Source organism: Haliotis cracherodii, unplaced genomic scaffold, assembly GCF_022045235.1.
Source record: "Haliotis cracherodii isolate W230 unplaced genomic scaffold, xgHalCrac1.p SCAF_8, whole genome shotgun sequence".
Taxonomy (NCBI): Eukaryota; Metazoa; Mollusca; class Gastropoda; order Lepetellida; family Haliotidae; genus Haliotis; species Haliotis cracherodii.
The window spans coordinates 50,917,533-50,936,809 of NW_027266341.1; the positions used below are offsets into that span (position 1 = coordinate 50,917,533).

Genomic DNA, 19,277 nt, shown 5'->3' on the forward strand with positions numbered 1-19,277 from the left:
ATCAGCTGTTTGACGCGACGTCATCCACGTCACAGCACGCGAGGTCAAACCACGAGCACCTGTCCAGACAACCAATTCACAGCTGCAGTAAATCACCCACCGTCTGTTGTCCTACACAAATATAACTGCACATTGTATCGCCACTGAACGAAACAAACAAAGCGATTACTGATTACAGATAACATATCAAATAAAATTTAATGACTTATCAATACTTTGTAAATCTAATATTAATTAGATCAATAATATCCACTACTGCATGTTGGAAATACGAACCCTATCGTTTTATGATAATATATTCAATTTTCTGAGGAGATTAATCAAGGGAATGTGACATGTAATCGAAATAGAAGCGGTTAACTCGAATGCAAAAAGGTATTGCTGTCATCATTTAAGAAGTTCTGTTGATGTTTCCAGTAGATGTATTATTTTTGTATCGCGTGTTTCATGGACAGAACCTGCGCTCCTCATGGTTTATTCTCCCTGCAGTGTTTTATTGTACGATAAACAACTGCCAACTTTATTACTTAAATAATGCGAGGTATATATACGTCATAGTTTTGGACGACAATCGAGTCTAACGATGACGCGAGGTGAAGTGAAGTAAATAACCGTTATGACGCGTAATGTGATACGCGCAGCTACTGATGACGTCACATGATGACGTCACTGTGGGAAGCTGCGCGAGCCGAGTTGGTGTTAACAAACATACGCTAATGGTTTGGCAACGCCAACAATAACACAATTTAGCGGTTAACGCTAAATGTGATTATGTTTAACGTGGTAAATACAAGCTTATTGCGCGTGTAACTGGCAAAGTCCACAAGTTAAGTATGTTTCAGGAGAAAACGTAGCCCTGCTGTGTTCCTCTGTTGGTAGTCATTCACGATGCCGGAGTATCTACACAGGAGGTTTGGGGGCCGGCGGCTGCGCATCTACCTCTCCGTCCTCGCCCTGCTCCTCTACATCCTGACACGCATCTCGGTGAGGAGGACTTTGTGTGGGGCACGGTGCATCGTGCATGTATCTGAACGTCATGTTACCCAGCCGACATACATCTTTACACACATGTTAGTCTATCATCATCATCATCATCATCATCATCATCATCATCATCATCATACATATGACTGGACATTGTCGTGAATATCTCATAAAACCGAGATGTACTTTCATGTACATTGATATGCGTATCTCATACAGCCGATATGTACTTTAATGGACATTGACATGCATATCTCATACAGCCGACATGTACGGTAATGGACATTGACATGCATATCTCATACAGCCTACATGTACATTAATGGGCATTGACATGCATATCTCATACAGCCGATATATACTTTCATGGACATTGACATGCATATCTCATACAGCCGACATGCACTTTAATGGACATTGATATGCGTATCTCATACAGCCGATATATACTTTCATGGACATTGACATGCATATCTCATACAGCCGACATGCACTTTAATGCACATTGGCATGCATATCTCATACAGCCGACATGTATTTTCGTGCACATTGACATGCATATTTCATACAGCCGACATGTACGTTAGTGCACATTGGCATGCATATCTCATAAAGCCGACATGCACTTTAATGCACATTGACATGCATATCATATACAGCCGATATGCACTTTAATACACATTGGCATGCATATCTCATACAGCCGACATGTACTTTAATGGACATTGACATGCATATCTCATACAGCCGACATGTACAGTAATGAACATTGACATGCATATCTCATACAGCCGACATGTACTTTAATGGACATTGACATGCATATCTCATACAGCCGACATGGACAGTAATGAACATTGACATGCATATCTCATACAGCCGACATACACTTAATTGCACATTGACATGCATATCTCATACAGCCGACATGTACATTAATGGGCATTGACATGCATATCTCATACAGCCGATATATACTTTCATGGACATTGACATGCATATCTCATACAGCCGACATGCACTTTAATGCACATTGGCATGCATATCTCATACAGCCGACATGTATTTTCGTGCACAGTGACATGCATATTTCATACAGCCGAAATTTACTTTAATGCACATTGACATGCATATCTCATACAGCCGACATGTACGTTAGTGCACATTGACATGCATATCTCATAAAGCCGACATGCACTTTAATGCACATTGACATGCATATCATATACAGCCGATATGCACTTTAATACACATTGACATGCATATCTCATACAGCCGACATGTACTTTAATGGACATTGACATGCATATCTCATACAGCCTACATGTACATTAATGGGCATTGACATGCATATCTCATACAGCCGATATATACTTTCATGGACATTGACATGCATATCTCATACAGCCGACATGTACAGTAATGGGCATTGACATGCATATCTCATACAGCCGATATATACTTTCATGGACATTGACATGCATATCTCATACAGCCGACATGCACTTTAATGGACATTGACATGCATATCTCATACAGCCGACATGTACATTAATGGGCATTGACATGCATATCTCATACAGCCGATATATACTTTCATGGACATTGACATGCATATCTCATACAGCCGACATGCACTTTAATGCACATTGGCATGCATATCTCATACAGCCGACATGTATTTTCGTGCACAGTGACATGCATATTTCATACAGCCGAAATTTACTTTAATGCACATTGACATGCATATCTCATACAGCCGACATGTACGTTAGTGCACATTGACATGCATATCTCATAAAGCCGACATGTGCTTTAATGCACATTGACATGCATATCTTATACAACCGACATGCACTTTAATACACATTGGCATGCATATCTCATACAGCCGACATGTACTTTAATGCACATTGGCATGCATATCTCATACAGCCGACATGTACGTTAATGCACATTGGCATGCATATCTCATACAGCCGACATGTACTTTAATACACATTGGCATGCATATCTCATACAGCCGACATGTACTTTAATACACATTGGCATGCATATCTCATACAGCCGACATGCACTTTAATGCACATTGGCATGCATATCTCATACAGCCGACATGCACTTTAATGCACATTGACATGCATATCTCATACAGCCGACATGTACTTTAATACACATTGGCATGCATATCTCATACAGCCGACATGCACTTTAATGCACATTGACATGCATATCTCATACAGCCGACATGTACTTTAATACACATTGGCATGCATATCTCATACAGCCGACATGTACTTTAATGCAGATTGGCATGCATATCTCATACATCCGACATGCACTTTAATGCACATTGACATGCATATCTCATACAGCCGACATGTACTTGTCATACTTGTCAAATACATGGTAATTGTTCTTATTGTTTTAAACAAGCCACTAGTGTTGATTAAGTATTTGGGGAATTATTTTATTATAAATTTAACCTGATGAACAAAGAGTTTGACTAGGTGTTGATGCAACGCAACAAAAGATTTCTTGTGTAGTTCGCTAGTAAAATATGTTCAATAATCATAACAGACCCGTGAAGATCCGGGGTAGAATAGGTCTTCAGTAACCCATGCTTGCCGTAAAAGCCGACTATACTTATCGTAAGAGGCGACTAACGGGATGGGGTGGTCAGGCTCGCTGACTTTGTCATCGTATCCCAATTCCATGGATCGGTGCTCATGATGTCAATCACTGGATTGTCTGGTCCAGACTCGATTATTTACTGACCGCCGTCATATATCTGGAATATTGCTGAGTGTGGCTTTAAACAGCAAACAAACAAACAAACAGAGTAATCATAATATACACTGCTAATCACAAATACTTACCTCTATTTGTGTATATTGTTTCGCGATACCACAGTAGTACGATACGGTAATTCTTCAAACGTACCACTGAAATGACACAAACGTACAGTGCACTTTATTTCCGAGAACGTACCACGTTAATTCCACAAACGTACCGCGGTGATTCGGCAAATGTTTCGCGGATTTACCACGGTACGTTGCCCGAACTGTATAGCAATAAAGAGGTAGTTAGTTGTGAGCAGTAGTGTAGTGGATGCTTCATGAATATGCCATGTTAACATGTTCTCTGCTTCTTCCCCTAGTCTGAGATCTACACGGGGGCGTTGTTTATACAGCTACTCCTCGGCTGGAACCTGTACTACTGCATCACCGGTATACTCACAGTAACAGCCTTCTACACCGTCTTAGGTCAGTGCGACATCAACCGCCTCACGGTCTTGCTGTGATCCGTGACGATTCGGGTAGAGAAGAGGTCTTCAGCAACCCATGCTTGCCGACTATGCTTGTCGTAAGAGGCGACTAACGGAATCGCTGTATCTCAATTGCGTAGATCGATGCTCATGATGTTAATCACTGGATTGTCTGGTCCAGACTCAGTTATTTACAGACCGCCATCATATAGTTATAATATTGCTGAGTGTTAAACAACAAGGAAATAAACAAACAAAAACGTACTTGCTGATGATGGCGATTTAACGAGCGCTTCCGGGAGACGCGATTTAGCACTCTGCCCACGCACTTAGCGAAAGAGCTGGAAACAATGGCGTGAGTCAGTGAGTCAGTGAGTATTGTTTTACGCCGCTTTTTAGCAATATTCCAGCAATATCACGGCGGGGGACACCAGAAATGGGCTTCACACATTGTACCCAAGTCGGGAATCGAACCCAGGTCCTCGGCGTGACGAGCGAACGCTTTGACCACTAAGTTACCCGACCGCCCCTAGAAACAATGGATGTCTATTCAAGGCGCAATGTATATTTTAATTTATTGCTGAATTATCAATATAAAACAAGTAATATGAATCATTATGATCATTATTATTTATGTCAAATAATCTTTGTGACGAAGCGGTCGGGCGGTCCAGTAGTTTAAGTATCGCACCCCTAGCTATCTATGCTTGTCGACGAAATCGGGTGGTCAGGCTCGTCGACTAGGTTGACTGCGTCTCATCTAACCCCGATATTGTTCATAATTTCAATCAATACTTTAACTGATTGGTCCAAACTCGATTATATACAGGCTGTCATAAAATAGCTGTACTCTGGCTAACTGCGGCCTAAAAAGCCAAATAGACAAGGAATAACGCTGATAGCCCGGGTTTCCGGGAAAGTAATGCTTCTCATAGACTGTTACGCACGTTTGTGATACTGCCAGAGTGTGATTGAGTGAGTTGGGTTTAACGCCGCTTTAAACAGTATTCAAGTTATATCACGGCGTGTCAGCTTAATGTGTGAGGAAAGCCCGAAGTGATGCAATTCTCAGACGTTTACCACTTCGGTGAAACCCACGAGCACGGGTATGGTGCTGACAAACCCAGAAGCATAATTGGGGCGAACCGGGATTCGAACCCACAATCATAGGTTTCTGGCGTGCCCAAGGGACGCAACTCTGCACAGCGAATCGCGGCGCCTTAGACGACTGGGCCACCTGTGCCCCGTTTTGCATCTTGCCAATCTAGATGATACACGTCCCAGTTGTATAAAAGGTGCTGACGTGATCAAGATATTACGCATTATACATGTCAGACAAATAACTATAACCTTGCCTGGGATTCCTACCCGAGGTTAGCAGATCCTGGCATAGCTAAGGCAGGTGAAACGCAGAGCGAATTACTCAGCATTAGACGACTGGGTCATCCGTGGGTCTTTGTCATAAATGTTGTTAAGTATTTTCTCTAATAGACACTCAAACCCGGAAGTAATTAGAGACACGGCGCTTTATATTTCAACTACGGTATTGTAAAATTACAGACACTCATAAAATGACGAACGTGACCATATTTAATGTTATGAAATTCAACAAAAACAAACAAACAATTCCAGTCGGAAGTAATTTCATAATTTAAATCTTATATACCCGGCCCTTATTGTAGGCCGCGTCTATTAGAGGGGATACGGTAGTATATGACAACGTGCTTGTGTTTGCAGGAGGTTTGGCGGCGGTGATCTACACGGATACTCTACAAACCGTCGTTCTCCTAATCGGAGCGACCGTCCTTACAGCCACTAGTAAGTAGCAGATACCTACCTGTATGTAATGTGATATTGATATTACTTCACGAATCAGATATTTGTAAACGAGTTGTTAGATAAATGGTATCTGACAGGCACGACGCAGTAATCTGTTTCTTAAACACTTTAAAATCGCGTTGTTTTAACTTGCATATTGTGTCTATTCTTACGATCACAGTGGCGCATTAATACATGACAAAACGGTCAATTGTGACGTCATCCTACCTACTGATTACTACCCATACGTAGTGTGGCCCTCCACAAAAACAGTTTCCGTCATATCTGGGGATTGTTAAGGCGATTGTGATAATGCACACTGGACAAAACTAAAGAACATTTATTAACACCCAAAATCATAAAGTTTCAGCACAGACGTATGTGAATTCGATTGAAGCATGAGTTACTTATCAGTGGATCACAAACAGGAAAGTAGTCCACTATAATCTGACCTTAGGACATCACGATGGTGTAGCCAATCACGGACCTGGAATTCGATATGACACATATGTTTGAGACTGGTTATGTCCAATGTGTTTCTCAGCCCCAGGGTTGTAAGAAAACGTTGTCACGGCGTATTTCAATCTTCAAATACAACGTCAGTTCACATCGTTTGGACAAAACCCAGGGGATTCTGTGAACTACCATGGACTTTGTCACAACGACGTTTACAAACGTTACATGGACGTATTATTATAGCCACCACTTACAATACAACGTCCCCGCAACATTCCGACAACGTAAAATACGACGTTCCCACAAAACAAAATATAACGTTCCCACGACGTAAAATACAACATTACCACAACGTTCTCACAACACAAAACATAACCTTGCCACAACGCGAAATACAACGTTCCTACAACGTAAAATAGTACATTACCACAACGTAAAATACAACGTTCCCTCAGCGCAAAATATAACGTTATCACAACGTAACATGCAAGTTCTTAAACGTAAGATACAACGTTCCAAAACGTACTACAACGTTCGCATAACATTGTAGCGAAGTAAACATTATATAACACCTTTAGCCCACAACATAAAAGGGAGTGTATGTAATAGCATAACAGTGAGACAACGTACGACCGCCTCCGCCTCATACCACGAGGGGGCGGTCGGGTAGCCAAGTGGTTAAAGCGTTCGCTCGTCACGCCGAAGACCCGGGTTCGATTCCCGACATGGGTACAATGTGTGAAGACCATTTCTGGTGTCCCCCGTCGTGATATTGCTGGAATATTGCTAAAAGCGGCCTAAAACCATACTCACCCACTCACTCACTCATACCAAGAGACCTTTAAAAGATGGTACTTGTTGTTACCCTGTCTGGCGCTCGGCTAAAACAAGGACTTTTCGGCTCAGAGTCAGTACACTGTGTCTGAGTGTGCTAGCACCGGACTAGTACAAGCACACACACACACACACACACACACACAAACACACACACACACGTTAAACCCTATTTAACCTCAACTGCGTTTGGAAGACATGTAATTGGGTAGACTGAGATACTGTCTCTCCAACAAGGGGGAGTGATTGAGTTGGGTTTAGCGCCTCTTTGAACACTATTCCTGTCATAGGGAGGAAACCAAGATGTGTTGCATGTCTCAGACCTTTACAACTTTGCTGAAACCCATCATCACGGGTATCGTACCGGTACACACGTGAAACGTCAATAACTCACTCTCCTTCAACTCTATATAACGTTTAAGATTCCGTTTGTCTCGAAATACCAATACATCGATGCATTTCTCCCACAACGTCTAGTTACCTGTACTTTTGTTTTACACAACAATATCTGGTCACCTTCAGTGCTGTAGGGCGGTCGAGTGGCCTTGTGGTTAAAGGGTTTGCTCGCCACGCCGAAGACCCGGGTTCGATTCCCGACATCTTTACAATGTGTGAAGCCCATTTCCGGTGTCCCCCGTCATGATATTGCTGGAATTATGCTGAAAGTGGCGTAAAACCACACTCACTCACACACTTCAATGCTGTAGATACATATTAAAATGCAAACACTTAGAAAAGAGTCGAGCACTGCGCCGAGTTTTCTGAATCGACATTTAAGCATCGATCTTCATCAACGTTTTTTTGGGTTTTTTATCAAGAGAAAATAATTAACTTAAAACGTCCTCATATTTGTGAAATTGAAACTTCCTCTTCAAATTTATACTAAATGCTTGCAAACACATTATAATATTCAGTTTAACATTTATCATTTTTAACGAATACTACTTTAGGTTTCAAAGAAATTGGTGGATTTGAGGGTTTGCAAGAAAAATACAAATTGGCGGCCGCGGAATATGTGTATTCCAATACAACTCTGTACTCATGCGGGCTTCCCCGGAACGACTCGTTCCGGATATGGCGCCACCCCGTGACCGGAGACATCCCCTGGCCTGGCGCCCTGACTGGGCTGAGCATCCTTGGACTGTGGGTGTGGTGTAGTGACCAGGTGACGTCAAATAGGACAGTCTCTCGTCACGTCTCACGACTATATAAAGTTAAACATTTCTGGGAAAAGAAACGGGAAGGTTTACTTATATACTGACGGGCGAAAGAAATGTACACCTATATTTGATGGTGGCTTAGAATGAAACAAACAAGAATCGATTATTCAGTAGTGATGTATTTGATACTGGTATTATAGTTGTGTTTTGGACCTTAAGTCTGCAGTGTTTCGGAGACTGTTTTCAGCCTAGTAACGTTTTGATAACAGTAAAGACAAGATATTATATGGATGATTACCTCGATATTATAAAGAGAATGTTTATAACGAACATGCTTTTAACGAACTGATGGATATAACGAACTGTTTTTTCCCTGTCCATTTGCTGTATGTATGCTTTATATATGCTTATAACAAACTACGGTTATAACGTACTCAAAGGGACCACTGATTTTAGTTCGTGATAACCGTAGTTTACTGTATTGTGAGGGGACGTAGCGGTACAGCTCCTAATACCGTTGTCAAGCAAGAGTGTAGACAGCAAAGTGTAGGATTATATTCATCTACCGTATTCGACGTAATAAGCTCCCTGAGCGCTCTCAAAATTAGAATAAGGGTATTAGAATATTTTTTTGGTGGAAAAACACAGAGTTGAAAGATAAATTTCGTGGTTAATGCTGACAGCCTGAAAAGTTTATGTACGACAGATATATTTTTCCAGAATTTAATTCCCCATAACTAACGGTGCATATAACACACGAGTGCTTATTATACGCGAATAAATAAGTCTTGTGTACATTGATCAATCGGAAGGGGTGCTAATTGGAATTGTTCACTAGCTAATATATGAGAAAATATCGCCCTGGGCGCTTATTACGTCGAATACGGTAATAAGGATTAACATAAACAACATTGGGGTATACATAAAAGGGATTAAGGGGGACAAAAAAGGATAATGGTTGATTGATATAAAGAATATAGAATAAAATAAGTCTTTTCTGTCATTTACCAAATTCTAAAATTGCTAATCAAATAGTTCGTTTCTTATAACGTTTGTGATATTTTGGTTAAAACCAATTTTCAAGTGTATTCTCTCTTTTGTCCGGGAGTTTGTGTGCAACGTGTTTTTCTGTGTTAAACATGATTTCGAAACCATTCTCACCGTCAAAAGAAACGTGAACCTAGAAACATATTAAGTTGGTTGGTTGGTTTGTTGTTTAACGCCGCACTCGGCAATATTTCAGCCATATGACAGTGGTCTGTAAATAATCGAGTCTGGACCAGACAATAACGTGATTGACATCATGAGCATCGATCAACGCAATTTGGGATTGATGACATGCATCAACCAAGTCAGCGAGCCTGACCACCCGATCCCGTTAGTCGCCTTTTAAGGCAAGCATGGGTTGCTGAAGACCTATTCTTCCCCGGATCTTCATGGGTCTCATTGCGATGTACTATCGGTAACTGTCCGAAGTGAACCAATTAATGACACAACTAACAACCAGTCAAGTGTCACCACACAGTGTCTTTATGCTTATCGCGATTTACTGCACGTAATTACCAAACTTTACACGCTAATCCTGCACGAGACAAATGGTGCATCTCGAGTTATCGATCTATGACGTCACATGTCATGCGTTCTTGAGCGTCGGTTCACACAATATACGTTTGTGCATCAAACCAATCTCATATCTCTTAGATATGAGACATTTTTCATCAATTTACATATATCCAACATATATGGTATTCGCGTTTCTTTTGTCGGTGAGTATACTTATCTATAAATAACCCCATGCAAATGGCAGATATTATTATGGTGTATTTCTGACAGGTTATTAGACAGCATACTTCTTCTACGGCGCATACAGATGCATACAGAGCATAATTTCAATGTCGCTTTCAAAGTTTCAAATATCTTCTGTATTTGTTAGTTGCAATACACTTGATTCATACTACTCAAAAGAAGTGAAGGAATACCCGATTATTATACAAATGTCATATAATGACATGGTTTCTTTTTAATGTACAATAGACTAACACGTTTCGGGTTTTGAATTAACAACCTTCTGGTATATTTTACTCGTGAATTCCATGTGTCTCAGATCATCGTCCAAAGGTCACTATCCGCAAAGAATATGGTCCACGCTAAGGGAGGTTCGCTGCTTGCTGCTGCTCTTAAAATAATCCCGTTCTTCTTGTGGATCATTCCTGGCATGATCAGCCGGGTGCTCTTCCCAGGTACATGTACCGCTGTTCCCCTGGAGTGAGTGTGTGAGCCGGTACATGTACCGCTGTTCCCCTAGAGTGAGTGTATAGGTACATGTACCGCCGTTCCCCTGGAGTGAGTGTATAGGTACATGTACCGCCGTTCCCCTGGAGTGAGTGAGTGTATAGGTACATGTACCGCTGTTCCCCTGGAGTGACTGAGTGTATAGGTACATGTACCGCTGTTCCCCTGGAGTGAGAGTATAGGTACATGTACCGCTGTTCCCCTGGAGTGACTGAGTGTATAGGTACATGTACCGCTGTTCCCTTGGAGTGAGTGTATAGGTACAGGTACCGCTGTTCCCCTAGAGTGAGTGTATAGGTACATGTACCGCTGTTCCCCTGGAGTGAGTGAGTGTATAGGTACATGTACCGCTGTTCCCCTGGAGTGAGAGTAAAGGTACATGTACCGCTGTTCCCCTGGAGTTAGTGAGTCTGTAGATACATGTACCGCTGTTCCCCTGGAGTGAGTGAGTGAGTGTATAGGTACATGTGCCGCTGTTCCCCTGGAGTGAGTGAGTCTGTAGATACATGTACCGCTGTTCCCCTGGAGTGAGTGAGTGTATAGGTACATGTACCGCTGTTCCCCTGGAGTTAGTGAGTCTGTAGATACATGTGCCACTGTTCCCCTGGAGTGAGTGAGTCTGTAGATACATGTACCGCTGTTCCCCTGGAGTGAGTGAGTGTATAGGTACATGTACCGCCGTTCCCCTGGAGTGAGTGTATAGGTACATGTACCGCTGTTCCCCTGGAGTGAGTGAGTATATAGGTACATGTACCGCTGTTCCCCTGGAGTGAGTGAGTGAGCCGGGTGCTCTTCCCAGGTACATTTACCGCTGTTCCCCTGGAGTGAGTGAGTGTCAAGGTACATGTACCGCTGTTCCCCTGGAGTGAGTGAGTGTAAAGGTACATGTACCGCTGTTCCCCTGGAGTGAGTGTATAGGTACATGTACCGCTGTTCCCCTGGAGGGAGTGTGTGTGTGAGCCGGTACATGTACCGCTGTTCCCCTGGAGTGAGTGAGTCAGTGTGTGTGCGTGAGCCGGTACATGTGCCACTGTTCCACAAGAATGAGTCAGTGGGTAGGTACATGTACCGTTGTTCCCCTAGAGTGAGTGTGTAAGTACACGTACCATTGTTCCCCTAGAGTCAGAGGGTGAGTACGTAGGCACATGTCCTGTTGCTCCCCTAGTTTGACTGAGTGTGTGAGCCGGTAAATGTTCTGCTGATCCCCTAGATATAGAGAATGAATGAGCTGGTACATGTACCGTTGTTCCCCTAGAGTGAGTGAGTGTGCAGATACATGGACCGCTGTTTACCTGGAGCGAATGAGTGAGAGTGCAGGGCACTCTTCCCAGGCATATAGCTTTGATCTCACCAACATTAATGATAAACATAATCCTACATTGCAGATGAAGTTGCCTGTGCATCTCCTGATGCATGTTATGCTGTGTGTCAGAACAGGGCGGGATGCAGCAACATTGCCTACCCGCTACTGGTCCTCCGGATACTGCCAGAAGGTAGGTTGAGTCAGTACAGGGCAGGGTGCAGCAACATTGCCTACCCGCTACTGATGCTCCAGATACTGCCAGAAGGTAGATTGAGTCAATATAAGGTGGGATGTAGCAACATTGTCTACCCATATACTGGTGCTCCAGATACTGCCAGAAGGTAGATTGAGTCAATATAAGGCGGGATGTAGCAACATTGTCTACCCATATACTGGTGCTCCGGATACTGCCAGAAGGTAGGTTGAGTCAGTACAGGGCAGGGTGCAGCTACATTGTCTACCCTCCACTGGTGCTCCGGGTACTGCCAGAAGGTAGGTTGTGTCAGTACAGGGCAGGGTGCAGCAACATTGTCTACCCTCCACTGGTGCTCCAGATACTGCCAGAAGGTAGGTTGTGTCAGTACAAGGCAGGATGCAGCAACATTGTCTACCCTCCACTGGTGATCCAGATACTGCCAGAAGGTAGGTTGTGTCAGTACAGGGCAGGGTGCAGCAACATTGTCTACCCTCCACTGGTGCTCCAGATACTGCCAGAAGGTAGGTTGTGTCAGTACAAGGCAGGATGCAGCAACATTGTCTACCCTCCACTGGTGCTCCAGATACTGCCAGAAGGTAGGTTGTGTCAGTACAAGGCAGGATGCAGCAACATTGTCTACCCTCCACTGGTGCTCCAGATACTGCCAGAAGGTAGGTTGTGTCAGTACAGGGCAGGGTGCAGCAACATTGCCTACCCTCCACTGGTGATCCAGATACTGCCAGAAGGTAGGTTGTGTCAGTACAGGGCAGGGTGCAGCAACATTGTCTACCCTCCACTGGTGCTCCAGATACTGCCAGAAGGTAGGTTGTGTCAGTACAAGGCAGGATGCAGCAACATTGTCTACCCTCCACTGGTGCTCCAGATACTGCCAGAAGGTAGATTGTGTCAGTACAGGGCAGGGCCCAGCAACATTGTCTACCCTCCACTGGTGCTCCTGATACTGCCAGAGGGAAGGTTGTGTCAGTACAGGGCAGGGTGCAGCAACATTGTCTGCCCTCCACTGGTGCTCCGGATACTGCCAGAAGGTAGGTTGTGTCAGTACAGGGCAGGGTGCAGCTACATTGTCTACCCTCCACTGGTGCTCCGGATACTACCAGAAGGTAGGTTGTGTCAGTACAGGGCAGGGTGCAGCAACATTGTCTACCCTCCACTGGTGCTCCTGATACTGCCAGAAGGTAGGTTGTGTCAGTACAGGGCAGGGTGCAGCTACATTGTCTACCCTCCACTGGTGCTCCGGGTACTGCCAGAAGGTAGGTTGTGTCAGCTACAATGTCTTCCATACCTTTCATTGTCTACCACCAGAGCTCACCTCACAGATCGTTCGATATTACGACCGTCTCACCAAACCCTTGTGCGTAAGAGAAATCTTTGAACACTTCGATGTGAAACAAAAGACACACACGCTTATAACAAAGTCATGTGATATGTCATGTGATGATCACGTGCACAATCATTTCCTTTTGAATTATTCACCAGGGTTGCGAGGACTGATGGTAGCTGCGGCCCTGGCTGCCCAGATGAGCACCTTGACGTCAATCTTTAATAGTGCAAGTAGTATGTTCACGATAGACATCTGGCCGTATTTGAGGAAGAACCCGTCCAATAATGAACTGATGGTGGTTGGACGCTTGACAGTGATGGTCTTGACAGGGCTGGGGATTCTCTGGTTACCCATACTGCAGCAGTCCCAGGGGGGACAACTCTGGGCATACCTCCAAGCGACAGCGGCTTACACAGCGCCTCCGTGGACCATGGTGTTTCTACTCGGCATGTTCTGGAAGAGGACAACTGAGCCGGTTTGTTTCAATCTTCGGTTGCCTTGTTGTCTCAGTTATGTCCGGAGTCTATTCGATACATGCAGATAGATGAGTAGAAGGTGATCCTTGCTCCATATGATGTATTGGTCATTAAGGAATGTGAAGCGAGTGTCTAGCTTTACATGGCGCCTGTGGTCATAATAGTTAGGCGAGTGTTGTAATGTGATAGGCTTCTTGCGTCTCGAGTGATAGAAGTGTGTTGTGCTGCGCGCAGCGTCTTATGTCATGAACGATTGGCGTTTTGTGCTGAGCATGGCGTCTTGTGTCACCGGTGATGGGCGAGTGTTGTGCTGTGCATGGCGTCTTGTGTCACCACTGATGGGCGAGTGTTGTGCTGTGCATGGCGTTTGGTGTATTTTGTGTTGTGCATGGCGTATTGTGTCACCGGTGTTTGGCGAGTGTTGTGCTGTGCATGGCGTCTTGTGTCCCCGGTGATGGGCGAGTGCTGTGATGTGCATGGCATCTTGTGCCATGAACGTTTGGTGTGTTTTTGTGCTGTGCATGGCGTCTTGTGTCCCCGTTGATGGGCGAGTGTTGTGCTGTGCATGGCGTATTGTGTCACCAGTGATGGGCGAGTGTTGTGCTGTGCATGGCATCTTGTGTCACCAGTGATGGGCGAGTGTTGTGCTGTGCATGCCGTCTTGTGTCACCAGTGATGGGCGAGTGTTGTGCTGTGCATGGCGTCTTGTGTCACCACTGATGGGCGAGTGTTGTGCTGTGCATGGCGTATTGTGTCACCAGTGATGGGCGAGTGTTGTGCTGTGCATGGCGTCTTGTGTCACCAGTGATGGGCGAGTGTTGTGCTGTGCATGGCATCTTGTTGCTCCAGTGATGGGCGAGTGTTGTTCTGTGCATGGCGTCTTGTGTCGCCAGTGATGGGCGAGTGCTGTGCTGTGCATGGCATCTTGTGCCATGAACGTTTGGTGTGTTTTGTGCAGCATCTGGCGTAATGTGTCGTGAATGCTTGGAGGGTGTTGCGCTGTTGTTCTTTAGTCGGGCGAGTTTTGCTGTTCATGGCGTCTTACGTCGTACGTGTTGTGCGAGCGTTACGCCATGAGAGTTTCGTGAGTTCAACACTTAATGGCGTCTTTCTTCACGTATGTTACCGTATTGTCTATAGTCTTCAGTGTTTATCATCAGCGTTTCTATAAGCTACGACTACTGGGTCAACATGTTACAAAACACCTAACCAGTACATTTCCGATTGGCTACATGTTCTAAATGTGGGAATGAGTATGGTTTTACGTCGCTTTTAGCAATATACCATGAATATCACGGAGGGGGACACCGGAAATGGGCTTCACACATTGTACCAATGTGAAGAAACGAACCTGGGTCTTCGGCGTGACGAGCGAACATTTTATTCACTAGGATACTTCACCGCCCTACATGTTCTATACTAAACTGTTATGTTAAATAGTCGAGTCCAGGCAAGAATGCCAGATTTCCATTCAAAGACAATCCGCCGTTACATCTGTGTCTTGGCACAGATTCTTCAACTCAATAATAGTGAAGACTACGGTGGCCCATAAGGGACATGGAGTATGTTTTTCAATATTTTGATATTTCACTTTAAGTTACTTTTATCGTAGCCTTTTGCAAATTAACACAATTTGTCATACAAATATGTGATAAATCATGTATAAAAACAACTGAAAACATGAAAATGTACTTTTAAGTAGCTATTGAATCCCTGAAATGTGAAGCGAAAATGTCCAAAACTAAAATGAAAATGTCAACAACAAAAACAAAAACGAAAAGGTCAAAAACTAAAATGAAAATGTCAACAAAAACGAAAATGTCAAAAACAAAAGCGAAAATGTCAAAAACTAAATAAATGAAAAATACAGAAAAGTATTTACACCGTGGTGATAATATTTACACCTAGAGCGATTCAGTATCTACTTTATACATGATTTATTACATATTTGTATGACAAATCGTGTTAATTTGCAAAAGGTTACGATAACAGTAAGTGAAATATCAAAATATTGAAAAACAGACTCCATGTCCCTTATGGGCCACCGTAGAAGACTGATAACATGACTTAAAGATGCCATAGCTGTTTCGTTAAACTTGAACATAGTGTTTGTAACAGTGCTGTTAAAAATAATATCCGCTACCTCCTCACAGGGCGCCTTCTGGGGCCTGATGGTTGGACTAGCAGTTGGCCTGCCTAGACTGTGCCTTGAGTTCATCTTCCCGGCGCCACTCTGTGGAAGTGGGGAAGCTGACGAGAGACCCACCGTCTTGAAAGATGTCCACTTTCTGTACTTCGCCCTCATCCTGGCGGCTGTGTCGTCCTTCGTCGTCGTCGTCGTCAGTCTCAAAACTGAGCCCAGATCTCCGGAAAAGGTACAGAATTTCAAAATCCTATCTGTTCTGAGTAGAGTGGGTGAGTACTATTCCAGCAATATCACTACGGGGTACACCAGAAATTGGCTTCACACATTGTACCAATGACGGCAATCGAACCCAGGTCATCGGCGTGACGAGCGAACGCTTTAACAACTTGGCTACCAGACCGCCCCAATCTAATCTTAAATGATGTCTCGTGTTCTCTGAGACGATGTTCCAAGCCATTTGCTTTTAATACTTTTGAAGCATTTTCTCAAGCATCAAATTTGTTTAAAAAATGAATGAATGAATCACACATACTATAGTCCTAACAACTTAAAGTAGAATCAATCAAACTCTGTGATGATATTCAAAGCTAAGAGAGTGTCATTTCTTGAAAAGCACAATTTTTGTCATTACTGTAAGTTATATTCTTTTTCGGTGGAATGGTTTATTTTCACTTTATAAGTATTAGCACAGATGTAGCTATCTTCGTTAGTTAATCATCGCGGTATTTCGTGATTCTATTTCAAGTAGCGAGGACTGTAGCGACGAGTACAAGAGGGACTTCATAACATAGATCTGCCCTATAGGGATCGATGTCAAGCATCAACCAAGTCGGCGAGTCTGACCACCCGATCCCGTTGGTCGCCTCTTACGACAAGCATAGGCGCATTTTACGGCAAGCATGGGTTGCTGAACACCTATTTTTACCGGATCTTCACGGGTGTACTTTGGAATGGTTCCACTCAGTACTGACTATGTTATTACATGTTTTAGCTACGGCGGGTGACGTGGTGGACGAGGCATGAGGAAGAACCGGAATTGTCTGAAGACGAGGAATCCCCGGGCACCGGCGAAAGTAATGAAATGACGATAGAAGAGCCTCATGAAACAGACGTGGGAGACGAAAAGACGTTTAGTCACAGCGTCACCACCAGGAACAATGGTAAGATGTGGATGTAATGTCATTTGAAGCACTCTGACGTCAAAACGGTTGAATTGCCCTTGCATGTGTTTGTGTGGGTACCACCGATGTGGCAGGGGAGGCTCTTCTTTTCATCTCAAGTTTTCCTTTTTTCCAGTAGAGTTCATTTCGAAATATACACTCATTTCTGACCGAATAAAAGTATCCTTTTATCTTCATATCAAACTACCCTTAAACTGGTGTTGTGAGTTTTCGGAGTTTTCAATAGCTCTTCATCTAGTATCAAATTTTAGTTCATTGTTTTAAATGCTTTAGTCATATTTAGTCATGTGAGATTTACTACAACCCTAAATGCACTGAAAAGCGGAAGCTTTGTGTTTCGGTCCCCTCGCCGCGTCATACCTAAAGTCGGGACTTGTTGTTACCCTGCCTGGAACACGACATTAGAAGGATAAAACAAGACTGGTCGGCTTGCGGACAGCATGTTCTGTCTGAGTGGTGAATCCATGTTAAACTGCGGCATGGTATCTCAGTTGGCTGGCACTACAACACTCCGGACCAGTACAAGCAGCCACACACATGCACGTCGCTGTATAAGTGCAATAATCTTGTACGTGACGTTACACCCCACTTCACCTCAACGCTCAGACATTTACCGCTTAAATGATAACCCCGAGAATGGGTAAGGTGCTCACAAACCAAAGAAAATGACTGGGATAAATCTGGGACTCGAACTCACAACCGGATCCTTGGAGCTAAAGGACCCTATTCCGCACCGTGAGTTAGAAGTTAGAAGAATGACCTCGTGATTTTCTGCAAATTGATTCACGAAATAGCTAAACGATATTTCTGTTCCTTGTAGGATGCTGCAGAAAAGCTATCAGTTGGCTGTGTGGGTTTCAACAACTATCCCAAACAAATGTGACAAAGGAGGAGAGGAAAGCGCAAAGGAAACGTTTAACCAGTCTTCAGGAGTCCGGAAATGCGAAGCATTTTCTCAACGCGGGCGCCATCTTGTTGGCGACATTGACGGCGTTTCTTCTTGGCTACTTCGACTCACGTTGATACCTTTTCACGGACACGTCTTTAAGGGACACTGTTTTTCCTCTTTGATAAATATAATACATAGGCCAGTGCACAGGCTCGTCAGTCAAACCCAGATTAACTCTCGGTTTAGGATCAGAATAGTTTTTCACCTGACTGATTATTAAATTAATTATTGGTGTTAGCTGCTAAAAATTAGGTTAGGTAAAGAAATCCAAACCACAGCAGATACAAAAATCTTTGCCATTGAGATTCAGGATTCGAATAGGTGCCCCAGCAATACATGCTTGTCGTCGTCGGAGTCCCAAGAGTCTGGTGGTACCCATCGTAGATAGATGCTTATGATGTCAATCACTGGATTGTCAGGAGCAGACTCGATTATTTACAGACCGCTGTAATATAGTTGGAATATTGCTGAGTGTAGCGTTAAGCAACAAACAAACAATTGCTCGAACGTCCTCAAGTCACAGGGGTTGGATGATGAGGTTCTGTGACCGTGTCATCCCACCCCATCTGATCAGGATATGATGATGATCAGGCTCTCTCTGGGTGTCATCGTTCCTGATGACATGGCCGCTGCTCATGCTTTCAGTCACTAGTTTGCCCGGTCCAGACTAGATTATTTGCAGAGGTGATAAAAATATTTGTCGTTAAACAACATTCAATCACTTCATCACTCTACTGATACCAGGCTACCACAAGTTGAATGTCCTTTAGGAGGCATTACAGATTTTTCTAAGCAGGTTTGACTTATCCTGAATAACACAATTGGGGCACGGGTTGCCCAGTCGTCTGAGGCGCCGCAATTCGCTGGGCAGA

The 19,277-nt window shown here is 43.8% G+C and overlaps 1 protein-coding gene across 1 annotated transcript in view; it reads left to right on the forward strand.

Annotated features, from left to right (window-relative positions):
• Nucleotides 1-18,479, forward strand: part of LOC139451054 (sodium/glucose cotransporter 4-like) — a 29,216-nt gene extending 10,737 nt beyond the window's left edge. The window contains exons 5-14 of the mRNA XM_071232856.1: nucleotides 880-984; nucleotides 4,145-4,250; nucleotides 5,990-6,070; nucleotides 8,311-8,525; nucleotides 10,625-10,760; nucleotides 12,198-12,305; nucleotides 13,809-14,128; nucleotides 16,283-16,504; nucleotides 17,267-17,435; nucleotides 18,277-18,479. Coding sequence (XP_071088957.1) covers nucleotides 880-984; nucleotides 4,145-4,250; nucleotides 5,990-6,070; nucleotides 8,311-8,525; nucleotides 10,625-10,760; nucleotides 12,198-12,305; nucleotides 13,809-14,128; nucleotides 16,283-16,504; nucleotides 17,267-17,435; nucleotides 18,277-18,479 — 1,665 coding nt within the window. The remainder of the gene's footprint in view (nucleotides 1-879; nucleotides 985-4,144; nucleotides 4,251-5,989; nucleotides 6,071-8,310; nucleotides 8,526-10,624; nucleotides 10,761-12,197; nucleotides 12,306-13,808; nucleotides 14,129-16,282; nucleotides 16,505-17,266; nucleotides 17,436-18,276) is intronic.
• The last annotated feature ends 798 nt before the right edge of the window (nucleotides 18,480-19,277 follow it).